At 58.9% G+C, this 10,089-nt stretch overlaps 1 protein-coding gene across 6 annotated transcripts; it reads right to left on the bottom strand.

Moving 5' to 3' along the window:
• Positions 1–137: 137 nt before the first annotated feature.
• Positions 138–9,086, bottom strand: MCOLN1 (mucolipin TRP cation channel 1). Of its 6 annotated transcripts, none has more exons than XM_055343154.1 (15): positions 8,929–9,086; positions 6,490–6,686; positions 5,627–5,794; positions 5,374–5,539; positions 4,869–4,977; positions 4,542–4,638; positions 4,025–4,124; positions 3,685–3,791; positions 3,433–3,582; positions 3,186–3,287; positions 2,645–2,767; positions 2,155–2,427; positions 885–996; positions 488–618; positions 138–367 (listed from the first exon to the last, which is right to left on the bottom strand). In XM_055343154.1, the coding sequence occupies exons 1-15, from the start codon at positions 8,957–8,959 to the stop codon at positions 263–265; spliced, it is 1,971 nt and encodes a 656-aa protein (XP_055199129.1). In that variant the 5' UTR covers positions 8,960–9,086; the 3' UTR covers positions 138–262. The 6 variants fall into 6 exon arrangements, with proteins under 6 accessions (XP_055199129.1, XP_055199131.1, XP_055199133.1 ...); XM_055343156.1 differs by having other exon boundaries at positions 2,155–2,370; XM_055343157.1 differs by lacking the exon at positions 885–996 and having other exon boundaries at positions 189–367.
• Between the last annotated feature and the right edge of the window lie 1,003 nt (positions 9,087–10,089).

The following is a 10,089-nucleotide window of genomic DNA, read 5'->3' as shown; positions in this document are numbered from 1 at the left end:
ATTCACCGCAGGGCGCGCCGCAGCCCCGCCCCCCACCATGTGTGTAAGGTCTCGCGCAGCCGCCACGCTGTTTCGCGACGCCTTAAAGGGGCCGAAACCCGCGGGGCAAGGAATGCCCCTCCCTCTAGAAATGAGAACAAGTTTATTTCCCCGTTTATTTAACGCCCACCCCACCCGCGTCCCACCCGCGTCCCACCCGCGTCCCACCCGACGGGCCCAGGTCCTCAGGGCGCGGCGGGGAACCGGTCCTTAAAAGCAAACCCTAAAAATAAATAAGCGTGAGTCTCGGCAGTCGAAGGGCTAATGTCCAGCAGCAGTGGCGGGGCCGACTCAATTCACCAGCAGCGAATGCTCCTCCGAGGCGTCCCTGCAGGAGACGCGGTGTCAGCCGGCCAGGCGGCGAGGGCAGCAGTCCCCTGGGGCGCGCGCCCTGCCCCCTGCCCCCAGCCCCCGGCTCCCCGCCCGCCCCGCCGTCCCCAGCTCGAACCTGCCGCAGCAGCAGAGGAGGCTGCAGGCCGAGCCGCTCCCGCGGCGGAACTTGCCGGAGGTGGGGCTGTCCTGGCACTGTGCGATGTAGGCCTGGAGCTCGCTCTCCTCTGCGCCAGCGCCGCCGGGGTGCTGGGGAGAAATGCAGGTTGGCCCCTTTGAGGCCGGCCCTCCCCACTGCCTCCTCTTCCTCGTCTGCCAGCCCTGGAGATCTCCCGGTGACTGGGCCACAACCAAACTCCCCAGCCCACTGAGCCTTTACACTCGAGGTCTCCTCCACCTGTCATTCCTCAGAGTTTGCTTCACCGGGAGACATCCCCTGGCCCCTGAATATGTGCACAACCCGTATCTCCGTCAGCTGGTGCCCTCTGTTGCTGCTCCAGCACCCAGAACCATACCTGACACACGCTGGGTGCCTGGATGGACACATCTACCGAGTGGTGGCACACAGTGGGAGCATGTCTGGGCTTGAATCTCCAGGGCTGATACACCATGTGTGACGTTTGCGTGCTAGAGCAAGACCCATGCAGGCTCCTTGGGCCCGAGTGACAGGAATATCTGTGGGACGACTATATCCACACTTGGGGGGGGGGCACCCATCTGCATCCCCAGCCACAGCTCCAGCTTTCAGCAGAGCCTTCACCCTCCTCCCAACCTGGTAGAGAAGCCATCATCCTGTCCCCTAGTCCTTTCGGGCTACTGGGCCTTTGTTTTGGCTGTTCCTTCACCCTGGTGCTCTCTCATCTTGTTGATCCAGAAGTTTCTGAGACGATAGAAAGGTTCGCTATCTGTGCTGTCCAATCTGGTAGCCACTAGCCATTAAGCTTTTGGGCACTTGATGGGTGAATGGTGTGAGTGAGGAACTGAATATGGAATTGTATTTCACTTCAATTAAAGTCAAAATTGAAATAATCATGTGGCTAGGACTAATATTAGCACATCGTAGAAACTTTCCTGGACTTACCCCCAATACCAGTCTAAAAAGCAGGGGATCCCTCTGTAACCTTCATCCCTCTCGCCAGCTGGTCGTCACACTTCTCTTCCTGTATCACCCACTTTGCCTAGTGGTCTGGGGATAGTCTGTATACACCACCTTTCCTAGATACCCAGCGCAGGGCTTGACTTACAGTAGGCCCTCAGACACATCTGCTAAAAGATCTACTTGCCATCCTCACATTCTACTCCAACCCCTCTCCCTCCATCCCATGCAGCCTGCAGGACCCACCACCATTTCCCGGACCCCAAGAGCTCCCACCCAGGCCACCCTCCAGGACAGAAGGGTTAGGAGCAGTGTTTCTCGAATCACACAGTCCTAGGTTGAGCCTGGCTCCACCACTTAGTAGCAGACCTCAGGCAAGTCACTAAAACTCTACAGCCTGGTTTCCTCGGTCAAAGCAGACATAGGAACCTTACCTGGCCAGAGCCCCCACCTTGATAAAACTGAGAATGTGGCAGCTGTGATCAGCACCTCCAACCCCACCCCTCTTCTGGCTTCTCAGTCTCCTACCTTTTCTCCCCGAGGCCTTCCCTCTTCACCCACCCTCACACCCCCTGAGACCCTGCTGGGGCCAACTCCAAGGGACCTGCAGCCCCAGATTCAAGGCCGTTATGTGCGTGCTGGCTCCACATGGAGACAGGCTGGGGGAGGGCAGGCAGGCTGGCGCTGACCTTGATGGTGTCATAAGCTCCAGTGATGAGCGCGATGAAGAGGCTCAGCACCATGTAGATGAAGAGGCTGATGAAGGAGTAGAGGTAGAGCTGAGAGAAGAGCCAGACGAGGCTGCTACGGCCCTGCTGTGCCTGCATTGCGGCGAACGTCACGAACATGTCGTCCCCGTTGATGAGTGAGAACAGGCATTCCGACACCATGGACAGCGAGCGAAACTGCCAGCAGGGCAGTGGGATGGTGGGGTCAGAAGGAGCCATGGGCATAACTAGGGGCTGGGGACAGGGTAGGGTCACTGGGGGGTCAGAGGGAACAATGGACAGAACTTCTGCAGACCTCCTGGTAAGGCACCAGAGGTCAAGGTGGGTCATTCAGTGTCCCCAGATCAGCAATCGATAGACCAGGGGTCAGAGTGTTTAGAAGTGGGTTTCAAGAGGGGAGACAGGAACCCCTCGACTGAGTCACAAGCACCATGCCCCGGACGGCCCCTACCTTCACATGGTATGGCCCCAATACGATCCAGCCACAGAAGCAATAGCCCAAGTAGATGACAGCCACACAGCAGCAGAAACGCATGACGCTGGGCAGTGCCACCCGCAGTGTGGCAATGAGGATCTGTGGCAGGTAGATGGGGCAGGGGGCCACAATGAGGGTGTGGCCACAACCTAGGTTGGCCTTGCAATGGGGAGACGACAGGGGGTGAAGCAGGCAAGGCCTGGCTGTAGTTACACCAGAGTGGCCACAAAAGCTGGAGATAGTTTAGAAGGGGCGGGGTGGGGCTGAGGGGGGCCTGAGGACATCGCATGGCTGGACTCAGCTGTGGGGATATGAAGGTGCAGACTCCCGTGGCTCTGGGTGGGGTGCAGTGACAGGTATGTCTGGAGTGGGCGGGTATGGGGAAGAAGACGGGAATGGCCGTCTATGGAGGCTGGTGAATGCTGGAAGTATACGAATTTATCTGGGGGAAGGAAGTGAGAATTGGGGAGCATATGGCCACCACCCAGAAGGTCCAGCCTGCACATATGAAGCTTACATTGTACTTATGGAAGAAGGTCAGATAGCGGATGACGCCGACCCAGACGAGCAACGTGGAAGTGCCCAAGAGGATGCTGCAGACGTCATAGCTTGCCAGGTTCTAAGGGGGAAGCAGTGTCAACCTCATCTGGCCTGGCTCTTCCCGGAGGCATGTGGCTCCAGGCAGGCATGGGGTGGGGGTGGGGGGCAGGCAGTATAAGGGACCAGGGCCTGGAAGGAGACATCAGGCCCGGGGCAGGCCCTACCTTGGCTTCGATACCAATCTTCATGATGGTGCCCGAGATGGTGAGCACATCGCTGGTGACCAGCAGGATGTACCAGCCGTTGACAAATTCCAGCCGCTCCCAGAGGCTGATGACCCGTCCCCGCTGCCGCCACATGAACCCAACGAACTCCTGCAGGAGGCAGGTGGGGTGAGGGCCTGCCCAGACAAGTGACCCTCTCTCCCTCAGCCCTTATGGCCCCAGAGCTGGGAGAGGCTGGCTTGCAGCTCTCACATTCTGCAGCAGAAAGCCACGGAGCAGCGAGCGGGCACACAGCAGGAAAGAGAAGGCGCAGATGAGGATCACGACCACATCAAACAGGAGCCGGAAGCTATTGTCTCCTGGGGGGGGAGAGGACCTGGGTAGGCCTGGGAGTGGCCTGGGGCCTGGGGTGATAAGGGATGGGGCTGGGCCAGGCCGCGGGGGCTGCAGACCTGGTTGTAGCTACCCACCCAGTGGGCTTTAGGGGTTACCTGGGTGAGTCATGAACTGGGTCCATGCCAGTCTGGGGCTTGGGGGATCCCTGGGCAGGTTGGGGCCCCTGCTAGCACCGGTCTGGGGGGTGGGGGCTCACCGTGCCTGAAGACACTGGGGTGCTTACACTCCTGGATGTGAGCCTGGGTCTCCAGGCTGATGGGGATACGCCCGCTGTGCGCCTTATTGTCAAAAGTGATCTGCAGGGGTATGCAGGGAAGGAGGAGCCAGATTACTCTTGGCAGATTACACCCTGGCACACCTAGGCTCCCAGACCCACATGATGGCTGGTCTGGCCCCATCTCCCCCCCTTTTTTTTTTTTAAGACTTTATTTATTTATTCACGAGAGACAGAGAGAGAGGCAGAAACATAAGCAGAGGGAGAAGCAGGCTCCATGCAGGGAGCCTGATGTGGGACTCGATCCCTGAACCCGGGATCACACCCTGAGCCAAAGGCAGATGCTCAACCGCTGAGCCACCCAGGCATCACCCCCCATCTCCCTTAATTAGCCCCAAGCTGCCCTAGGCCAAGTGTCCCCAACCCCAGCCTCAGGAGCCCTGTGGGCAACTCCTATCACTGGCAGGCCTGCCACCCTTGTCCTGGACGCTGGGCTTACCAGGACACTGAAAGTGTAGCAGTCTGGAATTTCATTGTTGATCAGGCTCTGGAGATTGATGGTCTTCAGCTGGAAGTGGATGGTGACGTTGATCAGCCTGGGAGGGAGGCTTCAGTGAGGGAGAGGGACTCCGAGGTCCCTCCTGCCGCCCCACCACCACCAGCGCTCCTGCCCCATGCGGACTCTGCAGCTTGCTGAGGAAGTGCTCACACACAGGCATCAGCACAGCCTTCCTCTCGCCTGTGGGGGGCGGCCAAGGATGCCTGGCATCCTGCCTCCCCTCCCACCCTTGGCCCAGCCCTGGAGGCCCCCTCCCTCAGGCAGTACTTGTGGAATTTGAGCGTGAGGTTCTTGTAACTGGCGCTGCCGTCCGAGAGGGAGAGATCATCACTGGGGGGCACAAGGGGTCTCTCAGGGGGGTCCACCCGGATGCAGTCTGAGGACAGGGAGTCAGGGAAGGGACACTGGGGGCGGGAGAGGCACAGGCAGGTCTCCCCAGAGGCCCCAACAGCCCCCTTCCCTCCTCCACTTCCCACTACAAACTGAACATTCGTCCTTCCCCACCGTCACCCCTACACAGGGCCCAGTTTGTCTTACTCCCTGCACAGGCCTTAGGGCCTGGCACTCAGTAGCCCCCAAATATTTGGTGAATGATACTAAAACACAACTCTTGCATTTTTCTGCAAACCAAGCCCTCTACCGAGGACCCTGCAAGCATTAAATTATTAATGAGGAAGACAACCCTATCTTCTAGATGAACGGGGAGCAGATCTGGGATTGTAACTCCAGCAGCCGGCGCTACCAACAGCTATACCCTGGCGCACCTACTCACCAGTGACAACCATGGGATCAATGTCAAAGGTGTCGTTGGCTGGGTCCACGTGGCCTCGGTGGTAGTACTGCTGGCAGAGGGCCAGGGCTGAGCCATTAGCCCAGGGGCCACCCCCACCCCGCACGTAGGCATAGCGGCCTAGTGACACATCAGGGAGCATCAGGTACTGTGGGCAGAGAGGAGGAGGTCTGTCAGCCCTGCCCACTCTCCCCAGCCTGCCTGCCTGCCCCCGCCTGCCCCCGGCTGCCCGCACCTGGTCCACAGCGTGGAAGATGGCCTGATAGAGCTGCTCCCGTGTGTAGGCCGCGAAGGTGTCATCCGCCCCATCCGAGTAGCCCAGCAGGAAGAGGTGCCGGAAGGCAATGGTGTTCTCCTCCCGGAATGTCACTGCCAGCTGGTTGCTGAGCCCGAACAGGATGAGCTGGTGGGGGGAGTGGGGATTGACAATGATGGGATGGGGCTCCCCTCAGGGCATGAGGAATGCCCACCATAAATTCCCAGTGAGCAGCACACAGCAGGCACTCGTGTATCTCATGGTGACAGAGGCCAATGTTCGTTAGATGCTTACCAGGTGTGCCAGGTTCTGTGCTAAACCCAAGCCTACAGGGCAAGCAGCACTGTTGGGCCCTTTTACCAGGAGGAAATCAGAAGTGTGGTAACAGACCCTAAATCACAGCACCAGACTAGAAGCTCCTTAGGGCAGGGGCTGGGTCAGATTCATCTCGGGGTCCACAAAGCCCACCACAGGGCAACTGTCAGCCACTGGGTCAGTTCTCTTTGAGAGTCAACATGGCATCAGCCTGTTGGGGTTGAAGTGCCAGCTCCCCAGGCTTGGTTGCTGTGTGACTTTGGACAAGACCTTTAAGTTTTCTTGAGCCTCAGCTGCCTCATCTATAAAACAGTACCAACAGCAGTTGCCAGGATCTCAAAGGGCATCTGTGAGGTTACAAGGAGCTGTTCCCACACAGATCTTAGAGGGTTTCTTGATTGATTACAGCCACTGTCACTGTCCTGATGCTGCTGTGGGTTCAGGACTGAGTTCTGACTCCAGGACTTTCTCTTTCAGGAACAGAAGCGACCACAGATGGTGCTCTGCTGGGCCCCTGTGGGACTCACCTGCACCGTGACCACCAAGATCTTCACTACTTGCAGCATCAGCTTGAAGGGCTTGCGGCCTTTGGCCCGAAATTTGTCACAGGGACTCATGAAGAAGTATTTGAGCCGGCGGCGGAGGTCTTCCTCTTCCGGGGGGGGCGGGGAAGCCCCAGCCCGGGTGCCATACCCAGGACTGGGGGTTAAGAGGCGCTCAGTCTCTGCGGGGAATGGGGAAAAATGGTTGGGACCAGACCCAGGCAAGCCCACCTGCCCACAGGGTGAAACAGTTCCCAAGCACTAGCTAAAGAACAACTCTGAGAGATCTGAGAAAACCCAGAAAATCTGCAACACTGTATGGGTAAATGCAGCAGTACTGCTCAGAGATTACAAATTCAGATTTGGCGCTCCAAAGGGCCTGAGCTGATTCCTGATCCTGCTGCTCACTGGCTTGGCCAGGGCAGTCAGCCTCGGAGCCTCGGCCTTCTCATCTGCAGAATGGGGCGACAAAGCCTCTCACCCGGAGGCCGGGGATTTGATGCCTACAAAGCATTAATCGCAGGAGCTGGTTTGTGATAGGAATGTCAGGAACATCCCATCTTTGTTCCAGATGTGGATTTGTGGGAAGAGAATGAATTCCTCCCACTGGCTTCTCACAGGGCACTCAAGGCTCCAGGGCTCATCCCAACTCACTCCAGCCTCCAGGCATGAGCATGGAGCTCAGCTACATTCCAGGTTTTTTCTGGTCAAACAGCCAAAGGACTTTTCCATTCCTCATGACCTGGCCCATCCAGTTGACGCTCACAAGCCACAGGCCCAAGGGAACAGAGATTGACAGGAACAGTAACAATGACAGAACACACTTGGTGAAGACTCACTCCATGCATGCCAATGGGTGTTATTATGGCACTGCCTGTATGTCAGTTCATAGCATCTTCATGAAAGGCATCAGCTTCTAGAACTCTCCCAGCCCTAGGACTGAATCCCAGACCTGCCACTTCCCAGTTGGGGGATCCTGGACGTCCTTCAAAGCCTCCGTCTTCTCTTTTGAAAAGTGGAAATAGGGGCACCTGGGTGGCTCATTCGGTGAAGTGTCTGCCTTTGTCTCAGATTGTGATCCCAGGGTCCCGGAATCAAGCCCCACATCCCGCTCTCTGCTCAGCGAGGAGTCTGCTTCTCCCTCTCCCTCTGCCTGCCACTCGCCCCACTTGTGTACTCTCGCTCACATAAACAAACAAATAAATAAAATCTTAGAGAAGTGGAAATTTAAAAAGTCTACACTGAGGGGAGCAACTGGCTGGCTCAGTGGGAAGAGCATGCAACTCTCAGCCTCAAGCCCTATGTTGGGTGTAGAGATTTCTTAAAAACAAAAAATAAAAATAAATAAATAAAAGGTCTACCCGGAGATAGATCGAAACTCTGAAAAGTGTTCTCTGGATGAAGTGAAACAAAACAGATAAAAGCCTCAGCTCAGCCCACAAGTCTCAGTGATTCTTCAGCAAACAGGGGCTATTCTGAGCACTGCTGTTTCTCTGCACTCCTGATCAACCTAAGAGAAAGGTCCAAGGTTTCAAACTGCTGGGGTCACAGCCGGTCACAGCAGCCCAGGACCATCCCTGACACACCCCCACCACCCCCACGGGGAGAACCCTGCTTCTTTCCAGGGCTTGGCTGGCCGCCTGCCTGACACAGCCCCCGGGATGAATGGGGAGCACCGTCAGAACCTGTCCTGCAGGGTGGCCAGCTCCTGGCGGGTCCCTGTGGAGCTTGGATGCTGCTGTGGTTGTTTACAAGATAGTTGGATGCGAAGCCAGAGGGCGGGCCCGCCTCCCTAGCTGGGGTCAGACTTATCCTACCAGCAGGGACAGCTTTCAGGGATCTCCAACTAGCTCAAGAAGGGAAGACCAACACAAAGGCTCCCCCCTGAGAAGCAGAGAGTGGAGGCTGGGCATTCACCGCCTGAGTTCAAGCAAGCTGAGCTTCCGCGGCTTTGGACTTAGGAGATCGAGTCAGGCGCCGGGTTCAAGCAGGGTCCCTCCCCCCACCCCGCCCCCCGTCTGAGTTTAGAGGAGCAGAGCGTTGCCTCCAGAATTGGGGAAGGGAATCCTGGGAGTTTCACGTGAGGGCTGGAGACGCTGGTGCCCGTTCTGGGTTCTGGCAAAGCCGAGCAATCGGAACTACGCTCCGGACGGACGCAGACCCCGGGCACCTCCGCGGGCCCCCTCCCCCCCCCTGCCTGAGCCTCGGAACTCGAGCAGAGCCTGGGTCCGGGGGGAGCACAGCAGCCCCGCACTCCAGGGCCGGAGGAGCTGGCGCCGCCCCCGCCGCGCAGGTTCCAGGAGCCACCTGTCCCGATCGCCACCACCGCGGAGCTGAGAGGCCAGCACCGGAGGGGAGGCAAGGGAGCCCGGGAGCCCCGCCGCCCGCGCTCGGGGTCCCGCGGGGCCGCGCGCGCGCCCTCACCTGAGCCGCGCCGGCCCACGGGGGCCGCCATGCCGCGGCGGGGAGCGCCGGACGCCGGCGGGCGCGGCGGGGCAGCCAGGGTCCGAGCGCCCGCCGCTGCCGCTGCTGCGGCCTCGCTCCCTCGCGGTGCCGCTTCAAACCCTGTCGCGTCAGCTGACTCGCGCCGCGGTCACGTGGCCGGAGCGGGCGCCCCCACCTCCTGGAAGCACGTGACCGGATCCCGTCCCACCCCCTGCGCCACGGCAGGCCCCCGCGGCCGCAGCACGCATGCGTGCCTCAGCTGGCTCCTGGCGGGCGGCGGGCGGCGGGCGGCGGGCGGCGGGCGGCCTTGAGGTCCTAACGCCGACCGGCCGCGGCGTGCTGGGGGATGGGCTGGCTGTGAGAGGGCCACCGTGGGTCCGGCTCGGGCCTGGCTCCCTGTCATGCCCGCGTCCCGTGCCGAGTTCCTGAGCTCCACGTTCCGTGCTTGACCCCTTTCCCTCCGCAGAGTCCGGCGATGACCGTGCGTCCCGTCTCATGGCTGCCACCCCATCCTCCCAGAAACCCCGCGGTTACTCTCAGCTCTTTGCGCTTCTGCTCCTCTCATCTGAACTGCCAGCGAATCCCACTTCCTTTCCTAAGTATGTCCCAAATAGGATCACTTATCCGCACGCACTCGTATGGCCCTCAGCCCAGAGTCCCCCCAGATTCCTGGCCTGCACCGCTGCAGCAACCTCCTCCCTGGCCTGAGGCTCCCACTCCTGACCCCCCTCCCGTTACACCCTCCAGGCAGCAGCCAGAAGCATTTTCCAAGAGTAATTCATATCAGTCCTCTGCCCCAACCTGCCGATGTCTTCCCGTTGCTCTGGGATGACAAGCAAACTCCCACCTCAGCCTAGCAGGGCCCTCTGTTCTGGCCCCCATCTGGTCTAGCTTATAGCTCAACGGCCTCAGGGCCTTTGCACTCTTGCTTTGAAGGATGCTGGGTAAGAGCCCAGGCTCTAGTGGACGCCTGGGTGGCTTAGCAGTTCAGAGTCTGCCTTTGACTCAGGGCATGATCCTGGAGTCCCGGGATTGAGTCTCGCATTGGGCTCTCTGCATGGCGCCTGCTTCTCCTCCCTCTTCCTATGTCTCTGCCTCTGTCACTCATGAATAAATAAATAAAATCTTAAAAAAAAAAGT

Source organism: Nyctereutes procyonoides, unplaced genomic scaffold, assembly GCF_905146905.1.
Source record: "Nyctereutes procyonoides isolate TBG_1078 unplaced genomic scaffold, NYPRO_anot_genome, whole genome shotgun sequence".
Classification (NCBI taxonomy): domain Eukaryota; kingdom Metazoa; phylum Chordata; class Mammalia; order Carnivora; family Canidae; genus Nyctereutes; species Nyctereutes procyonoides.
The sequence above is the reverse complement of the archived record's forward strand: the minus strand, read 5'-3'. Positions and strand labels throughout refer to the sequence as shown.